Source organism: Pezoporus wallicus, unplaced genomic scaffold (assembly GCF_028554395.1).
Source record: "Pezoporus wallicus isolate ANWC-B61680 ecotype Strahan unplaced genomic scaffold, APGP_CSIRO_Pwel_v1 contig_5353, whole genome shotgun sequence".
Lineage (NCBI taxonomy): Eukaryota > Metazoa > Chordata > Aves > Psittaciformes > Psittacidae > Pezoporus > Pezoporus wallicus.
In genome coordinates, this window is record NW_026642422.1 from 20751 (window position 1) to 41341 (window position 20591).

At 36.6% G+C, this 20591-nt stretch overlaps 1 protein-coding gene across 9 annotated transcripts in view; it reads right to left on the bottom strand.

Annotated features, from left to right (window-relative positions):
* The window catches only part of KIF6 (kinesin family member 6), a 149535-nt gene that overhangs the window by 18028 nt on the left and 110916 nt on the right, over positions 1-20591 (bottom strand). For 6 of the 9 annotated variants that reach the window (XR_008975014.1, XR_008975013.1, XR_008975012.1 and 3 more), the window contains exons 16-19: positions 15951-16001; positions 4504-4588; positions 3382-3517; positions 1697-1785 (exon numbers count right to left, since the gene is read on the bottom strand). Coding sequence is in view for 4 of the 9 variants with exons in the window: in XM_057429992.1 (XP_057285975.1) it covers positions 1697-1785; positions 3382-3517; positions 4504-4588; positions 15951-16001 (361 nt within the window). In the remaining 5 variants the exon portion in view is untranslated. Of the gene's footprint in view, positions 1-1696; positions 1786-3381; positions 3518-4417; positions 4589-15950; positions 16002-20591 lie in introns of those variants that run through there. The other 3 variants (XR_008975016.1, XM_057429995.1, XM_057429993.1) reach the window with 3 other exon arrangements.

Sequence of the window (20591 nt, forward strand, 5' to 3'; positions counted from 1 at the left end):
GATATGAATGCAAACGTCACCCAGAAAGTGATTTTTCACAGAGACCATGTGGGACAGCACGGAACCCTGAATTAAGCTTGGCAGCTGAAAGCAACCAGGCATCCTCCCCAGTTACATTCAAAATGCTAGACACACTTTTCCGAGACCTGTCCTCCAATAATAAACACAAACAATAAAGGTGTTTGAAAGAAAAGTTTAAAATAAAATTATAAAGAAACCAGTTATGCAATTTTGCTTCTGAGCTATGGTGGGAAAAGGAGAAATCACCACTCCTGGAGGCTGGTCTCCCTTGGACTGGAAATGCCTTGTCATTGTAATGTGTTCTTTCTAATTCCAGCTTAGACTGCAAAAAATATCACATTCCTAAGCAATACCTACACACACCTACTGGAAAGTGTTGTTCTCAAGAACAATGGGGCAGAGAGGTTGTGCAAGATGTCCTTAGTTCAGTCCAGTACAAAGTTAGTGACAGTCATGGATTGTTTGAGCTAATTTCGCTGATTTTGTGATAAGCTAGACCGAACCCATGTTCTATTCCATCAGCTTTTCTGTGGGAGAAGTAACTTTCAGCCTAAAATCAGAAGTTAACAGCTCAAATTAGACCTAAAACCTGCCAGCCATTTTCACAATAAATAGTGCTTAAGTCCTGAGAGAACACAGAATAAGAATTTTCATCCATTTCAGACATCTGAAAATGCCATAGGCAACTTCAGAGGAATGTGTCTTTTATTTTCTGCAATGCTTATGAAGCATTTACTACTATAGGTACAAGAAAGATTTGCAATACAAATTAGAATGAATTTTACAGTTTTAAGAAAATGTAATATTCAGTATTTAATGGCATGTAGGATATGTTTGCTGCAAAGCAGGAAGTATCATTCATGCAGTGTACTGTTATGAAATCCTAGATAAAGCCACTCTTCAGAGAAAGGCTAACTGTATAATGAAAAGGAGGGAGAGAGAAAAGAAAAAGAGAGCAAGTGAGAGGGGGAAAGGGAGACCAGAGCAGGAAAGGAGACAAAACACCTCCATTTATTGTCAATGAATATGGAAACCTCCACATTCAGGTATGTGTTTTCTTGCACTCTATTTTGCTTGAAGGCTATGAAAGATCTGTTACTGCAAATTTAAATTAGAGGGTTTGAAATCAGAAATGGCTGATGATTAAACAACCAAGATTATTACATTTTCCTACCCTGCAGGATGCACTAGTGATTTAAAATATCAAATGCCATTGTAGAGTCACATGCTGCGTACAGAATTGTGGAATTGCAAACGTCAATGTGGAATCATAGGCTGCATAAATATAGCACCAGGACATTTTTTACAGCAAACCTATTTAGGCTATATATTAAATAATTTTTTAAACTTTTTGTTTGAAGCCTCCTAAATACATTCCAAAGGAGATATAGTCTCCTCATATAGCAAAATTGAGTGATAACAGGTTTGCCTTTCACAGTGACAGGCTTCAAGGTTCCCAAGACCAACAAGTCTAAAGAACTGAATTACAATAAGCTACCTTCAATAGGATTATAAAATAACTGAATGATAAAAATTTATTTTATACATAGTCATTTCTCTTGTAACTGGAAAGGTGGCATGTGAATGTGATATTTGCAAAAATCATTTGGTGAACTGCACTTCCATTAAGACTTCATTTTCTTACAAGTAAAGAAGAGAAAAATGACCATTTTACCTTTTTGTTGATAGATACTGTGAGGATTTGATGAACTGGGGATGAACAGTTGTGGTATTTGGTGAGCTAACCATCTCTGGCTTTTCCTGCTGGGTTTAGATTGAAAAACAAAATTATGTAGGACAGGATTCTTTTTAGAGTGCTTAATATTGGTCTACAGGTCTCAGCAGTAACAAGGTATTCAATGACTCATTCAGAAAACACAGAGCCTGAATCACACGGTATTTTCTTCACTTGAGCAAACACTTCTGAACAAAGAGAAAAGTGTTTCAAATATTTTTAAGCTCAAGTTACAAGTTTCTAATATGTAACAGCATGTGTTCACCGAGTTGAGTTTCTTAGGGTGCTCAGATGTATAGATAGGTTAAGATCCAAGAAATCAATGCCAATTATTTTTTCCAGTTTTCTAACATTTTACTGATGAATCATGAGAGGCTGAATCCTGGACCTCTCCTGTTAAAGGACAGAGAAAAATGTGCTCCAGTAGATTCAAGAATATTACTTGCAGTGCATTGAAAAGCCTAAATATTTAGATAGGAGGGTGACTAAAACATTATCCTCTTTGCCACTGATAGAGTTAGGGATTTTAGTCAGAAATGTCTTTGCAATGGTAACTTGAAGTGAAGCTGGTTAGGTGTCACTTTATGGATAACTAAGATCCTCATGTTAACTTCAGTGTTTACTATAGGCTGTTTCCATAAAAATTCAGTCTAAATTTATGATCATAAGTATTAAACAAAATACCAGCTAAACACTGCTTTGTTTACAACAAGTTTTCCCCAAGGAGTAAATCTTCTCTTCCGGTTAATAATAACTGATATGGGATGAAGTGCACTCAGCACTCTTTTTCATTCGGATGATGTGCATTTCATGGAAGTGCCTTGCTGTGAGATGTCATGTCATGACTTGGAAGACATTAAAAAGGTGTTAGATAGGGAGTATAACAAAGCTATGTTGTTTCAGTTGATCTCCTCCAGATCTTCTTGTACTGTCTCCTCTGTGAAACTGTGTGGCTTTCAGACTGACTGTGTTATGAACCTCTAATAGACTATTCACAATTCCATTTCTTCAGTTAGTTTTTACACAAGTCATTTAATCAGAGCACTCTGTTGCTGATGGGCTCTTAAACAAGAAATGATGGCAGTGGTGGGCCTCAGCTAGAAAGTGTTGGACACATGTTCTGTGCTGAGAGCTGCTGACCCTTCGGAAGCTTAGGAAAGCTGAAAGGTTACTGGAATCTTTGCAAAAAAAGGAAGCTAAACCCCAGTTATGCTTGCTTGGATTTGTCCAAACTATAGCTATGGCTGGCATCTTCTAATACACACATCATACACCTGATGAAATCATAGTTTTGATAGCAGTAAAAAGGACTAATTTTTCCAATGTCCTCTGTTTGTTTTATGTTCCTTCAGAGTTTTTGGCATTTGGGGACCATTCTTGGGTTTTAATCAAGTTGTTTGGGGGAATGTCAAAACAGAAAATTACCAGAAAGCAAGGGTTTTGCTTTGTTTCTGTTAGCTTCATACAAGCATAGTTCACATTAGTTTTGTCTGATTTACATTGTCACAAGCACAGGTGAATCTTATCCTTAATACTTCTTTCTATCTAGTAAATTAATTTTTTAAGAAATTATTGAAGGTGCTACATTTACATTAAAATGGAAAAAATATGAAGTGATTTCATACCTGTAGTTTTCTTGCCTCTTCAGACCACCAGACTTGAAAGTCTTTTTGCAGCTTCATGTTTGCTTTTCCCATAAGAAGCTGCAGGTGCTCAATCTCTACTTTCAGCCCTTTCAAACGATTGAACATTGTTCTATAACTAATATGAGAAGATGAAAGTGTATTACAGGTCTTTCAACACATATCTGAACAAAACTTTAGCCTACCTACAATGGTTGCAGATTTAAACTACATAATATAATCAGAGATGCAGGGGACACAGACAGAGTGGGGATAGGAAGAAACATCTCATATTTTATTAGAACTTCACTGGACAATAAGTATAAGAAAGGTATGCCACAAAGCATATGTATTCATAAGATAAATTAGTGAAATTCAAATGGGATCAATACTGATTAACAATTAAAATACAGATCAAATATGTCAATTATTTATTTTGTTTTCTCAGCAAGTTACCATTAATAAATAACTGGTTGCCAAAGCCTGGATTCAGATAGGAGCTGAGAGTGATTCCCCTTTCAGATGGAAGCTTCATTAAAGAGGCTTCTTGATTACCATATAGCTGCAGGTTTACCAGTGGTGTGAAATAGCCAGAAGTTTCCTCACAGATTGTACATAACATGAACACTTGCAAATTACTTAGAACTGATATCCTTGCATCTATTTTATTTTATCCTCCTGGCTACAATGACATTACAGCAAGGATTTGTTAAGCAATATATATGCTGCTTATTATTTACACTTAGTCAATCCTGCATAGCCTAAAGGTTTTCCTTAGGTCAAGAAAGGCAGGACATTTCTGAATCCACCAAAAAGGTTTACAATGAATTTGGATTTAAACAAGAAGTTTCTAACACTAATCCTCAGGGAGGACATGAAGCTATTTTTATTTATTTTTAGCCAATAGGCCAAGTATAAATTTTCCCTACTCATGTACTTTGGCATCTTACAGAGAACCAACAGCATATAAACAAATTTAAAAACTATTAGTGAGCCACAAACTGACATTTTTAAATGTCAGAGAAAACCCTGAGGGCACCTGTGTGTGCAGAACTGTAACTGGAACATACTCTCAGTATAATTTATCTTCCACAGGATGGCAGAAGTTTGAGGCAGAAGTAATACCTTTTTTTTTCTTCTTCAATTTGCATTCGAAGTTTCTCTTCTACTGGATCAAGCATATTTAGCTCTTCTGAAGGACTTGAAACAGCTATAGGAGAAATGATCAGATGTAAGCAATGATCATATGATGTGAAAAGAAGTGACTTTAAATTAGAATAAGAACAATTTTTTAAAAGGTACACAGTGAAATGGGGGGGTCATTAACTGTTTCTCTGCTCTGAAAATCTTTCTTCAAATTCCTTATTCAGGCTTTAGGTATAAAAGACATTCAATTATTAGTGATTTGAGTTGCTTGTATTTTTTTTTTTTCTTTCTTTCTACTAAGGACTGAAATATTCATTTCAGTTACAAATAAAAGTGAGTTTCCCAATCCATTTTAAAAGTTCATCTTAGGCATAAAACCTTCCCAAGTGCATTCAACCAGACAGTTTTGGCTACAAAGACAAGACCAGAACAGCAAAGTTGTTGTGAAAAGAACATACAACAGTATCTGTGCTGGGGCCTGGATATAGAGTAGCAGGAAGAAGAGTGAAAGACAAATCCTGAAGGAGAAATCAACTTTGTAAGAAAGAAATTCAGACAATTAGTATAAATAATGAAAATAACCTGAAACTATGCGTGAAATATTTCAAGGTAAAGGAGGACTGATGAAATACCTAAAGACTAGCCTAAGTTAAGAAAGCAGTTTAGTATTTTCCTGTCCTGTATATAGAGCTAGTTAGCATGCAATACACAATATGCTTATTCTGAGAGATGGCCAAACAGTCTTTCCATCATGGATTATATGTTCAATGGTGAAAGGAAATGTAAATGTACCTACTAGTATTACAACAGTTTCTGTTTCTAGGATGAATGAGAACAGTTTAAGGTTCCCAAAAAAACATGTTTAAGCTTTTTAACTGAAGAAAAATGAAGGAAACAAAAGATATGCTGTACAATACATGCAAGTTTCCACCCTGATTATTATTTCTGCCAAGAAATAAATTCTATGTCAACCTGTCATGAGGCCTGAGGAGTGCACCTTCTCTTAAAGGAAAGGAATTCTGTTTGGAACAAGAGGGCAGTAATGACTCTTCTCCATCTGTCAGTGCGTCAGCTGAAACCGTTAATCTTTTATTGTAGCACCCTGTAGCTTAATACAGATGAAGCTGAAAAGCATTTTATTTCATTTAGAGTACTTAGGTTAAGCATGTTAATACAGGCATCCAACACACAATTCTCATGTTTTTATCTAAAGCCAGCTAGACTTGGTTTGAGCTGTCTTCAGCAGTGGTTAAGGGGACTCTTCCGAGCACACAGAAGTGCATTTGACCTATTTGCACAATCTGTTAGTGTGTCTGGGTTCAAAGGCTAGCAGCTCTAGTTCCTTATAATGAGGGGAAATAATACAAAGTTGAAGACAGTAACATCTTAAAATGTTAATGCTGTTTCTGAGGTGAGGATTTCCCTACATGGAAACATCACCAAATTCTTCAAGTCATTAGAGAGCGATGCAAGGCCGTAATATTGCAGCTTCCTTCCTTGATCTATTTGGACACCTAGCAATGCAAAAATAGTTTTGCACTAGCTCTGAAAGCACAGCCAAACTTAGGCAGAATTTTGTCACTTAGATACAAAAGCACTAAGAAAAATATTTTTCTGCTAGTGATTACACAATCTACAAGGGATTATTTGGTTGTAAGTTACTTTCACAAATAACAACAAACCCTTTTATATGAGGCAGGTACCTCTATCACACAAAGGCCCCATCATTCTCAACCCTAAATACAGCTATGCACATTATCTCCAGCAATATGCTGGTGGTAAAGCAAGAAACACAACTGTGGGCAAAGTGAGAAGCAAAGTTTTGTATATGTATGGAATGGAAAGAGGTGAGTACACCACAAACTGATGAGGCCCCGGCAGCAAAACCAGCATTGGACATTTCATCAAGTAAATGGCTAAAACTTAAACTATCACTGTGTTCCGGTCACAGAAGCAGAAGAGATCTGATCAAAGTGTCAGGTGTAGTCTACTGGTAAGTAAAGTCCAGGACATGCCCAAGTAGGCATGTCCTGGAGCAAAGTTCTCTGGTGGCTTTTCCCATGCTGTTGCAGTCTCCATTTCAGCTTCTTGTCATGCCTGCTCATGCAACGGCATGCTTGTGAGCTGAATTGCATGCTGCTCTGAAGACCAAACTTTTTTAAATCTGTCTACTGTAACACACGCCTCTTTCCTGATGTTCTGAGCAAGAGATTTATGGTCTGATGGAGTGCATTTGAAAGCATTTGTTTGCTGCTGCTTCTGCCTTCTCCTCTTTTCCTGCTACTTCTTTACTCCCCTCTCCCTTTTACATTTCCTGAACCCCTGCAGTGGCCTCTTTTTGTTCTGGATTCTTGCTGCTGCTGCCTCACACCCCTCTCCCCTCAGCAGCCCAGATAATTTCAGCTACAGCTGAAGCTAGGAAGCTAAGGCAGAGGTTATTGGCTCATTGTATCTCATTTTAGCACTCTTCAATACACAGGCTCAGTTATTTTAAAATGACATGAGAGGAATAGAGTGAATAGACGGTAAAACATAGAAAGCATAATATTTACCCCAAAATTAAAGACAGATACCCAAGAAAGTATACTTCCTTTTTGCTACAGGTTTTTATTCCTCCAAAAGAGTTTATTCTTTTGTTGTATATATTTGCTTCCCCATGCCAAAACAGAAAATATTTAAACATCAAATCACTTTATCTATGTATTAACTGCATATATATATGTAAACTATGAAAAATTGAAAATTCACAAGACCAACTTATACCCATACACAATTGAAAATCTGCAATGCATTAAGAAGTGCAGAGGTGCTACTGCTGAAATATTAACTATCAGATATAATTTCTGCAACTGTGTGGAAGAACACAAAGTGATATCTGTTTTGTTCACTCAGGGCTGACTTTTAATTCTTTGATTGAGAGTGTGTTATATGAAATTTGATTCTTCAGTGTAGCTGTATGCTTTTAGTGCATCAACTGAGATGAAATGGCTGAATGGCTATTCAGCTGATGTGCAATATCACATGCACTTTTAGTGCCCCAATGACTTCTCCTCGGAAACAAATGCAATTGGTGCAAATTGAACCTGGATAATGCAGACTCAGGTTTCAGACGTGCAGGGGAGGTATGACATGCATGTTTAGTAAAACACTGCATCTGTGTATACTAGGGGTTTCTGTTGGCATAATTCCCTCAAATCTATACAACAGAGTTAATTTAGCAGAAATCAGCAATGTACTCATAAGGAACATTAGTTCCTTTACATTAGTGGAACTGCACATACAGCTGAATGGCAAACTATGTTGTGAAATCTTTTGCCAAAGAATGGACTTTGTCAATGCTACATTGGATCAGGAAATAGCAACTTTTATATTTATCTTCAGGCTAACTTGTTTTGTTACATCTTCAGATACAACCAATTTGGTGAGGTGAGGCACAGGATACAATTAATACCATCTGCCTGTTTAGAGAGGAAGGTGAGATCCGCTTGAGTTGACAGTTCATATCATAAAGGTTCGTGGTTTTCTTTTTCATAAAGAAGACTGTAAGAGGCATTCTAAGATATAATGATATTATCCTAATGAAAGGGCCAATTTTGGAGCACAGGAAGTAGTAAATTTCATAACACACTCCAAGTCACCAAGTCACACAGTACCAGAAAGAAACAATAGCACCTGTTAATGGGATCACTGTTTCAGAGTCATATGGCAAGCATGGCTGAAAAATACCACTTCTAGCATGAGATACCAAGTGTTATCACTGTAGTTTACTGCAGGCTGGCAAAAACTGTAAATTCTGTGGCAGATTTTTGCCTGCAGTCAGAAAACTTTGCGAGAAACCGTCTCTGACCCTGAACTTTATACTCTCTGGGGCGCTCATATATTTTTCAACCTGAGTGTATCCTAGAAGTGAAACTCCTTGGGATTTATTGCGTTGTTCCTCAAATAACATTGTGCCCTGCCCTCCAGCTGTACTTTTGCAGTGAAAGATTTTAACTTCTTCACTGGATAGGCTTGTGTTTATCTGCTTAAATGTATAGTCACTTGAAGTAACCAAATATAGAATTGAGCTCAGTAGCCAGTTAATATTTTTGCTGTTTTATTTATCAGTCTTGCAGCTTTTGGGCTTTAGTGTTTTCAAATTGGAACATACGCTGCCATTTGGGTTTTTTAAAAGGAATACCTGTCCATCCTTATTCAGGATCAGCTTACAAGTCATTTTCCCTTCTTTCTCATTCCTCCTCTGGGCAATGTCAACATATGTTTGTCACCAGGCACCACATATGTTCTTTATACAGAAACAAAGATGGGTCTGCACAGTGAAATTCAGTAGAAGATGAAAATGCCTGAAAGAATTTACATTGTGTGGTTTAGAGCAATTTACCCCTAACCCCAATGTAACAGACTTTTGAAAATTTCAGCCAGTTGGTCATGAGCATACATTGAGAGAAACTATCCTATTTTCAGCACTTTGCAAGTTAGTGCATGTGCGGGTGATTGAGGGCATGTGTATTTTGTTGATTTTAATTTTCATTTTAATCACTGGATTTAGTAAAAGGGTCCATCAATATATTGCTTTTCTTTGTATCACTGCATTGTTTATTGATTTACAGGCTTAATAATGACTCAAGCTAACTGACTTCCAATGGAGTCCTGGAATGTGGAGCTATTTTTTTCCAGCCTATATATGCTGTTTTAGCTAAATACAGACTCACACTTCAATTCCCTCTAAGTTTCTTCTTTGAAACTAGTCATCTATATATTTACTTCTGAAAATACATGGCATATAAAACTGAAGGTGTTGCCTTCATGTTAGCTGCCCTCAAGCCATGAAAGTTTCTGAAGCCATTGTGGCTAAAAGTTCTGGGTTTCCAGATATACAAGTACAATACACTGAGGGGGAAGAAATTAAAAAAAGAAGCAGCTTCAAGTTTAATACGTTCTGAACATGCCAGTTGATCTAATGGAATGGTAACATAGCTGGGTCTTACTTAGGAAACCCCTACTAACTCAGAATCTTGCATCCACTTAATAAATATATTTTACCATTTGATTGCATGAGAATATTGTTGCATCATTTATCTTGTTCTTAATATTAGACAAAATCATACCTAGCAAAGTTACATGAAAACTGAATCAGACTAGGTTGTCCAGACATGCCATAGAAAACTCCATGGCCAGAGATCCTGCAAATATCTCTGATGACCTCTTTCAACATCTAACTATCCTTATAGCATCTTTTTTCTGTTATCTGAATTTTAGTAGACAAAACTATAGAGTTGAGAACTTCAACATCTCCAGATTCTGTCTTGCTTACTTGTTCATCACCAGAAGGAATCTTTAAATAATAATGCAATTCATTGAACTTTCCAGTATTTCAGAAGAAATACTTAAATACTTATTGCAAGAAAGTTTACAGAAACTTCAAGCTGTTCCAACTGTGAAATGCTGAAGTCAGTGTCAATAAAACTGGGAACTGGATAGCTTGTTACAAGTTCACGACTCCTAACAAAAATGTCATTTGATACAAAGATGTCTTTGCTCTTTTTTATGTCTGATAAGCTGAAATTGAGTAGGTCACATGGGAAGCTGAATGAGAGCACGCATGTGATCTCAAATTTTCTGTGACAGTCCAGGAGAACATATTTGCAGAGATTTCCAGTAAAGATGCTGTATGCTCTTTCTGGAAGACACAATGAAAAGAAAAAGTCATGGCCATGTCTAGAATTTAGCATTGTGCCTAGTAAAACCTTCTAAAAAGAGTGACAGAAAAAACACAGCAATCAATGAAACTACAAAACACCCTAGAAAAACTGAAGAAAACTTGTGGAAAGGTCTGTATGGGTTTAAGACCTGAAGGGACAGGTGTAAAAAGTGTTTTATTATTAGAACATACACTTACAATTTCAAAATTAATTCTTACTTAATACTGGGGAAACCCCAAAACATATTACCTATGAAGAAAGGGAATCATCACTGATTTGCTAGCTGCTGCTTTGAATCTGTGGTTCTTTTTCCAGACTGCGATCATCTTTGCAGATGAACTCGGTACATACAAAAGTGTAAAAGCTGTTTAAGTGCTCAGAGTTTCAGCCATACACTGTGCTGACATGGAGAGCAAAATAGCATGTGCAACCAAGGGAGTAACTTCAGAGTTACCACAGGCTGAAGTCTATGCTTTATTTTTTTTCTCCAAGACAAATCTCGAATAACTACAATGGCTTAAATAAACTGAAGTAACAAGAAGGTATAAAGTTCCTCTATCCTACTTAAAATATCCTATGTAACTACTTATACTTGTTTTCAAAATTAACTGTCCATCAGCATTCCAACCATTTGCTTAAAAACTGATTTGGTAAGTATTTCTAAAAGCGGTTCATATGTTACAATAATTGCACAAAACAAATTCAAATGTATCTTTATCTTTGTCAGAGTGACTCTCCTATCTAAAAAAGACAAAAAGGCACTGGTGTCTGAATTTGCAACCAGTTTCGCTATTGATATCTTTGCCTTAGCAATACTGAAAAATTATCATCCTTTTTAAAATACACAATCATACCAGCTTTCTGTCTGTCTCAAAATTCTGAAAGTAAACTTTAACGCAAAATATTTCTGGGGTGGGGTTTTTTTTTTGTGTGTTTTTTTTTTGTTGTTATTGTTGTTTGTTTGTTTTGTTTTTCTTGTTTTTTTTTCCTTTGAAATAGAAAGACTCAAGAAATAAAACATATTATGGCAAAGAGTGGCCTTGATACCGCTAGAGGTCACCCTATCAATAAAATCAGTGCTTTGCATGCAGAAAAACACTGCTGTTGCTTGACATTTCATGCACAAATATATAGAGGAACATAACACATAGAAACACTGGGTATATCAAAATGATGAGTTTCTAAGAGAAATCTTTCCTTTATTCTGAAGTCATTGCAGACTGACTACACTGCTTTTTTTTTCTTTTTTTTCCTTTTTTATTTGGCTAGATGTAACGTATTTTACAGGCTGGAAATACATGAACCCACCAGAGCTTTAGGGGAAGCATCTTTGGATGCCTAGCAGCACTGGTGACATATTGCTTTATCTCTTGTGAAAAATGTAAAAAACTTACAATTCTGGACTTCAAATCAATTATTTCTCTAAAGTGCTTTATTTAGCCCATACATGAGATAAAATTTCTCAGCACCAGGAACAATGGTCTTAAAACTGGCCTTCTATTATTCTTCATGGATTGTGTTGGGTTTATGTGGTAAAACACAGACTGCCACTTTCCTCAGCTTCTGTCATTTTGTGGTTGAAAACATTTGCATTTCTTCAATTCATGGTGTTGGTAGAGATCAAGACACTCCCGCTTCACAGTTCATGTGAAGTTAAATGTCATCTCAGTTACAAGATGTAAAGCAGTGAAAGAAACTGTGCCCATTTTATTTAAATATGGAATTATTCAAATAAGAGATTTACTCTGATGGAAAGCAGCAGTGTGGAAGTTACAAAACCTTGGAAAATACTGTATTTTTTTTTTTTAATGAAACATTGATAAAACTGGGCATTAATGCTGAAATCCAAATCAAGGATGCAATTTTCTTACGAAGACCCATATTTGCTATCTTTACCCATGTTAGATTGGATTTTTTTTTTTCCTTTTCGAATAGCCCTTCAGAGACGATGCATTTGGACAGAAAGAGATTAATTTGGTCCCAACAAACCTCTCCAAAAGCAGAGAGGTTTTGCCATCTCTTGATGTTTTCAGGACAATCTCAAAAGAACTGATAGGTGCCACTAGCCTAGAATTCAAAACTTCTGTAAAAAGAGAAGGGAGGCTCACAGAGAACAAGGTGAATAAGAAAAATATTTGAAATGGAAAGCTGCAAAACTGCATTTCAACTAAGCCTATGAAGTAACTGCAATTACCTATAACGAGGTCATGCTGTGCTGAAGATGCTGCACCACTGGCTGCACCACTATTGTCAATTTAGAAAACACATTTCAGACTGCACATAATAAGTGACCTTCTGTGCATGAAGCTTTGTCAGGATGTGTTTGAAGCTGACTGAACAGCCTGAGGGACTTGCAGACTGACTAAACATTTCTGCTGATATGGACAGGTCAGACAGGAGTATGTTCAAGAGTACTCCCTAACTTCCAGAGCTGACCCAACAGAGGCTTCTGCTCAAGACAAAGACATAGTTGAATAGGCAATACTGTGCAAGTATCAGTACAATTGTGTCTCTTACAGAAAGCTATTGTACAAAACATACTTTTGCTAGCTGCATCCCCATAGAAGCATCTTCCCATTACAATATGTCATAGGATTTTAATGTCATAAGGCAGGTCCAAATTAGGATTAAGTCTTCCCCCTGTCCTGGTGAATAATGTTGCATTAGCCTGACTGACTGTAATCATACTCTATCAATGCCAAACTGCAGTAAGACGATGAAGAATCAGGTCCTGTATTTTACAGAAATGCTTGTTTAAAACATATTACGGTAATGCTTGATTAGAATCATATGAACCATGTCTCTTTTTTCTATTTGAAACCCCAGGGAAAGCTTTTCTTTCCACTATTTTATTCCATCTTTTCCATCCAGAGGTATGATGGCAACCTAATGTTTTTGCTCTGTTGGTACTCAACAGTGGTCTTACAATTAATGAAGATTAAAGTCACTGAGAGTTAATCCTTGACATTTTACACCAAGTATTCAATGTTTGTGTACTGAAACACATGGAGTACCACCTTGCTCCAATGAAACCTCCCATCTATTTGTGTCCTTTGCTAACTCCCAGCATATGGTGTTTTAAAAGAGACAGCTAAGCACAGTGGGCTAAACAGTGGAGCTTTCCTTCAATAAGAAATCCACATCTTAAGCACAGCCAGAAGATGAACAGGTCTACACTGTTTAAAATCGAACTAGAATAACTGCTTAAAGAGTTTAAACCATAAAAACCTTTAAGTTAAAAAAAAAAAGAAAAAAAGAAAAAAAAGAAAAAAGGCACCTGGAAGATGTTAACTTGGTTTCTAATTGAAACAATGGTATGTTTTATTTCATGCTGGGATTTCAACAGACTCTTAATTAGGCTGGTTTCATTTAAAAATACCTTGCTGACATTCTGGTCATCAAGAAGATACTGGGAGACTTGACACCTGTTACTCCTTGGAACAACATTCATCAAAAAAGGCAGGCAGGCAAATAATACTCCCCAACTCTTAGAATAAATATTAAGTTAAAATATCCAGAGAATTTAAAAGAATAACGAAAGGGGGAAAAAAGTCTGGAAAATACTTTGTGAGGTCCAGACTTAGTGATGATAAGTAGATAGCAATGCTCAAAACAAAAGGCAAAAACACATGGCTTGCCAGCTATGTTGTGGAATACTAACAGAATATTTACAAAAAGATGCTTACATATTTTATGAAAAGCAGCTTAAACAGTTATTGAAAATGGCCTTTGCAACATTTTTTCTATGTAGTAAGAAATCAGTATACAAGACCTTGTTATCATGCAGAATGAAACATACAATCAGAATACATCACTTCATTTTTTGAAACACTGAATAGGAATTTTCATAAATAGCGTTGCTATGATTTGTCTTGATGGAACTTCTTGAAGTGGCATAAAATTGGTAAATGGTATTAAAACCTGGAGTGAATTAAAGACAGAATTCCATTTTGTACTGAAGATATCACTTTAGATTTAACTTGAGATAATTAGACTAGACTAGACTAGACTAGAACAGAACTGTCAGACATGACCTATAACAAACATCTAATTTAGGGACTGTAGTGATAGGACAAGGGGTAATGGGTTCAAACTTAAAACAAGGGAAGTTTAGATTGGATATAAGGAAGAAGTTCTTTACTGTAAGGGTGGTGAGGGACTGGAACGGGTTGCCCAGGGAAGTTGTGAATGCTCCATCCCTGGCGGTGTTCAAGGCCAGGTTGGACAGAGCCTTGGGTGACATGGTTTAGTGTGAGGTGTCCCTGCCCATGGCAGGGGGTTTGGAACTAGATGATCTTAAGGTCCTTTCCAACCCTAACTATTCTGATTCTATGATTCTATGATCTAGTCCAATTGCCTGATCACTTCAGGGCTGCATAAAAGTTAAAGTATGTTCTTAAGGACATTGTCAAAATGCTTCTTAAATATTGTCAGGCTTGTGGCACCAACCGCTTCTTGAGGAAGCCTGTTCCAGTGTTTGACCACCTTCTTGGTAAAGAAATGTTTCCTAATATCAAGTCTGAACCTTTCCCAATAGAGCTTTAAACCATTCCTGGGTCCTGTCACTGGATACAGGAAGATCAGCACCTCCTTCACTTCCCCTTCTCATACTGATAAAACTAACCAGTGTTTGACTCCTGGGCTTTATTGACATAGACAGTATTAATTTTAAATGCTGATTTTAAAATAAAATAAGAACATCATCAACAGAGCTTGAGATGCATGTCTAAATTAGAAAGAGAAATGGGAAACTATTTTTTACTACTCTGCTGTAACTTATTTTCCTGACTTTAGGGAGATAAGAAAGCCCTCAAATTTTCTTTCTCTCATTAAGAGACAAATATTGTTCATGTACTACATATACATAGAAATAAAACCATCAACTGCAATCTGGTCTGAGTTAACTCCATTTTTTATGTGAAGAAGGTCTGTGAAGGCATATTTTGGGATTCTTTTACGGATTTAAAGTCAGGGGGGCTTAAACTGTTATTGCCCAAGTAGTTTTCTGTCACATTTTAGATGAAATTTACTGTCCCAAAAGTGGAATTCTCATATGAACACTCCTAGGCTGTTTGAGTACAAAGTCAGTGGAGTCAGCTTAAAGCATCTTAAACCAAATTTGGATGACTTTACACTTATGTGAACAACTTACATAGACACTTTTAGCTCCACAGCTGAGTCAACAGAAACTGCAAGAAATAACTTCTGAACTCCTATAACTAGATGCAAAAGAAATGACCTGTATATGACTTCAGTCTTTTTTGGAATGAGAAAAATTAAAAAGGATGTTAGACAGATTGTGGCAACATGGATAGAAGTTCAGTCTCAGGACAAATCAAGGTCTATTAATTGGAATTCAAATTAGAGTCATCAGAAAGTGAAAAAAACCCACAACAAAACAACCAAAAACCTAAAAATTAGGTGAGCTTAGATGTCTCTGTTCTTGTTTTGGTCACAGTGTAAGGAAGGCAAGACAATACCAAATCCCCAAAACTATAAGACATTTGCATTTTTCTTCATACCACACACACCATAAGATACCTTTTGAGCCAGATTTCTGGCAAAGTTCACAGAGTCCACATTCTTTATGGAATGGACTGTTGTATAAATATTGTGGCAAAAACTATCATAGAAAAACAACCTGCTCCACAAGCAGATTCAGCCCTGGGAGAAAGCTTGTTGCCCCCACTGTAACCTACTGCATATGAAAGGTTTTACTCTTACCTAGAGCTGCCTTCTGAATGTGCCTCTGGGTTATCTTTCCTTTCAGATTGTCTATAAACGACACAAAGTGCAGACAGTTAGAATTCAAAATCAGTGAAGGCATTGCTTATTTCCCACTATTTGAAAACCCCTGCACTGCTGGCCAATGTAAGCGTATTTTTGTGATCCACAGGACAAGCAGTTTTCTGAGTTCTTTCCTTCTTGTGGTTGCAAATAAGCAAGTAGGCACAATTTGGCTCTACATATCCTAAGATTTAAATTTATCCAGTAAAAAAAAACTGAAAATGAAGCTATTTATTGTCAAGCACTTTTACAGGATAATGATCTCCTGCTGCCAGATACAAAAGAAGTCCAAGTGATGCTAGAAGACGCACAGAATTCCAAGTATCTATTCAAACAGACTTATAGGCACTAGCAGTGGAAATCAGACATTAGGTGACTTAGTCCACCTCTTTGCCAGGGAAGAACTGGTTCCCTGCAGTCCATTTCCTCCTGTTTGTACAGTTCAGTTTTAAATAATGCATGTGATAGAGCTGCAAGTTCTACTACTTAACACAACCTCCTGTCTAGATGTCACTGGTCTTCAATGGAATTTTTTTCTTTAATTTCATTATCTCCTAACTATTATTCCTAGTTAGGCTCCCATGCCCCATATAATTCATCTTTACCCTCCTTTTATTAATTTCCTCCTTGATCTATGACACTGTCCCAGTTCACCAATTATTTCAAACTGTAATTAGATTACCACATGGGAAGCCATTATTCATAGATATTAATGGAACCAATAAAGGAAAAACATAACCCTACATACTATCTGTGCTTTGCAAATTTTATAAAGCAACTCAATTGATGTCAATACTCAGCAAAATTGGATTAAGTACACCAGGTTTTTCCTCAAAATGCTTTTGCTATTCTGGATACTTAGATCCCTGTATTCTATTGTACTATATCATACAGGGTGATGTTATTAACTCAATATTGAGCCATGAGACAGTTATGAAACAATTTGAAGTAATCTTGCGATTCATCTCAATGGATTACTATTGATTTAGGTGCCTCAGAAAACCATGTATTTATCTTCATGTAAAGGCTCAGAAACTCCCTTTCTTAAGCACTATGAGCTGCAAAAGGCAAAAGTTCTAGTACTGAGAACATCCTGTTCATCAAGATCCAACAGAAATTAAAGGTGACATCCAAGTTCTCAATCATATCAATAAATGGTTTTAGTAGCATTATTTCTCTTTCTTTAACCATACTAGAAACAGATTATCAGCAATCTAAACGGTCTGCATTTCAAGTGGCAATGAGGTCAACAAAAAAAGAGCAAGCTAAACAAGTCAGTGAAAGTAAGATCGAACAGGTAGATCATAGCTTGCAATCAATACTAATATGTGGGACTAGTCTTTAAATGATTACAGCCAAGAGGCCTGACTTTCAGTTACCTTGAATTTACTTTCAGCACAGCTAGGACAGAGAGCACAAAGGCTGCAGAAGCCTTACTTTTATTGCTAGCTTTGTTAGGCCAGCCAACAGTGTGGAACTGTCCCAGATGCTCCTCTCCTGCCTCATTCTAGCTTTCTTACAGTTCTGCTCTGTCCATGATATGGACCATGATGATGTAAGAAATCTTGCCTTTCTTATATTTGGCAGCTTTATGAAAGAATGAGAAGTTGGAAACAGACCACTGTAATCAGAAAGGAACCAAAGAAAACCTCCTTCGGCTAGAAAAATAAAAATCCAGTCCTACCATTTTTATACCAAAAAAGTTTTGTTTTTCTTCCATGAATAGAAACAGAAAGGTGACATTCATCCAATTCACACAGTCCAAACTGCCTTTTCTGGGCAGCAAAAACTGAACTTCATTTCACACAAAACTTCCTGGAGGAGAAACTGTAATTGTATTATGGGAAAAGTAGTCTAAATAGGAATTCTGGTTCAGAGGACAATGGTATCATCAGGCACCTGACTAATTCCATACCAAGACTTAGACAGATACAATTTAATATTTCAATTTCTTTTAATCCAATTTGAAATTTGACAGTTTATTTATTTTTTCTTCAGGAAAAAAATGTTTTTGTGTAGAAACTCTAATTTTTGACAAAACTTTAACATTTTTAGTACATGTTTTTGATTAAAGTAATCTTGTTCTGTTTTTATTACAAATACTTGTGGGAGAGAATGAATGTTTCTGACCTGCTCTACTTCAGCTTCTGAGAACTCCATCACCCCAATGCAAGGCTTGAAGTTCACAAGTGACAGAAGCAGGGGATGATGCCAGTACTGTTGCCTTCACAGACCTTCCCATATAAACAAATGGAAGACTTCAGTCTTTAGTACTTCCCTTCATAAACACAAATATTTACCCAAAGGAATATGAAGAATCACATTCTCATCAAAAAAACCCATGCCTTCCGATTCCAACAGTGCAAAGTTGTGGACAAGGTAATACTTAAATGTGGTTTGCAAAAATTGAATTTAAGACTTGGAGAACAACTCTCAACATATGGCTAATTATGTTTTCTGAAGTTTCACCAAATAAGGAGCTAAAAATAGGTCTGCAGCTGATAGCAAATAATTTTTTTCCAGTGGAGTCATTCTTCATTTGAAGATAACAGTCCCGGTAAAATGCTGAATGCTGCAACTCCACATGTTTTGGCAAAAAAAGTAGTTTTGGGGAATTTAAGAATTCACTCAGCATGCAGCCAGCTGTCATTAAAACTGTGATAAATCTGTTGGTTTTGGCCTGGGTCTCTGAACACATGTACCATCCAGAGGTATGGAAAAGAGATGAACTGGTAACACAGAACTTCAGCTTTGTGACAGGAGACAAAAGCAAGGAGGAAAATGGAGGAGACAAAAGCAAGGAGGGAAATGGAGAAGACAAAATGGAATAGAGAAGTCTAATTAAGACTGATGTAAAGCAGAGGAAAGCATACATAAGCTGCCTAAATATGACAAAATCCATAACTTTAATAGCACAGCTGTCCTTCAGCTGCATGTCTTTGCGTTCTTTCAGTTTTTCAAGGAGCTGAGTTTATTACAGATAATGAATACTTTGACGATACTGCACATGCTTCAGGGCAATACAAAAATGAGTATGCTACAATAAAAAAAAATATTTTAAAAAGGATTTTTAGTTTTTTGAGTCTACATTAAAGGTTTTAAGGCTTCTCTGATGTTTTATCAGACCTTCCATATAATACTATTATAAGGACGAAATACTGGACAAGCAAAAAGTACACATACGACCTTAACTCCCTCCCTTTGAGAATATTTGTTGCTACTGTTGTGGATAGACCTTTAACTTCATGCAGGGTCTCTTCTGACTTAATAATTGACAGGCTGGAGCTATTATTTGTCAATGACCTCTCATCTCATCATTTTTTGATACTTTTCTATTATTTTACATTTTCCACGCCTGTGTTTAGCTTAAGAAGTCCTTCCTTCCAGGAGATCCTGAAAGCTTCACACCTCAACTAGGACACTGTATCTGAGTCAGATGAGGAGTCCTGCAGAATGAGCACAAATTAAAGCTGTATACTTGGCAAATAATCACTGAGGTAGGCTTTTAGAGACAAAGAGGAGGGTAACCACATAATTTCCTTGAGTCTTGTAGAGATATATCTTTAACTAAGCTTGAGGTCAGAGTTGTAACAGCTTACAAAGGATTTCTGAATGTAGGAGACATTGAACCCAAATGGAGATATTTGAATGGAGAAATTTCTCAAATGGAGTATACTCAGAGGTAGTTATTGAAAATCTTACTAGATGTGTTAGAGACTATTGAAAATCTGGCGCTGAAATTATATGAGAACAAAACCTGTGACAAAGAGTATCTGACAAGAAAAGTCATGGAATAAAAAAATAACATTCTCTTTTAACTCAAAACCCTGCAGCACTAAGAGCAGTCAAACTGTTCAGCCTTTCTCTACACAGAGAGTTATTTTGGGCAAATTCTGACTCCTCTTTGCAACCTTCATTCTTCTTCACTGGCAAAATCATTTCAGTCAGCTCTATCAGGACAATATCCAGAGGCAAAGTAATCTGCTCTAGTAATACGGCTCAATGCTGCTTCCCGGAAAGGAAGACAGGTTCAGAATCAGAAGCACAATCATGACTTCCACACCAAATCCACAGCTGCAAACCGCAGCTTAAACTCAACACAAGAACAAACAAGCACATTTTTCCCAACATGCTCTCATTCTTTGAAGTCCAAATATCACAGATATTACATATGTTTTACTACGATGTAGATTACTGCACATTTTGAGTTTACTATTTAAAGCATCTGTCAGGGGTATGTTCCCTTCCTTGATATAGTCAGATGAGACAATAACAGGTTTTTATTGACATATTTAATATCTTTAAACAGGAACAAATTTACAGACAGGTGTCTCATCAGCAAGCTTATGAGACAGCACTCTGCCACTTATTGGTATAGGATGATTGTATTTTACTTCACTGATTATTCTTTGAGCTACTTGACATAGTCCTCTAAACTCTGCCCCCATTTCTATACATTTATTTCTAACCTCCATATTAAGTCTCCTCGCCATATCCCACATCTTCTTGTTAGTTCTGGACAGATTATATTATACTTTTTTTCTCACAAAATGGTGACTTACACTTTCTTATGATGGG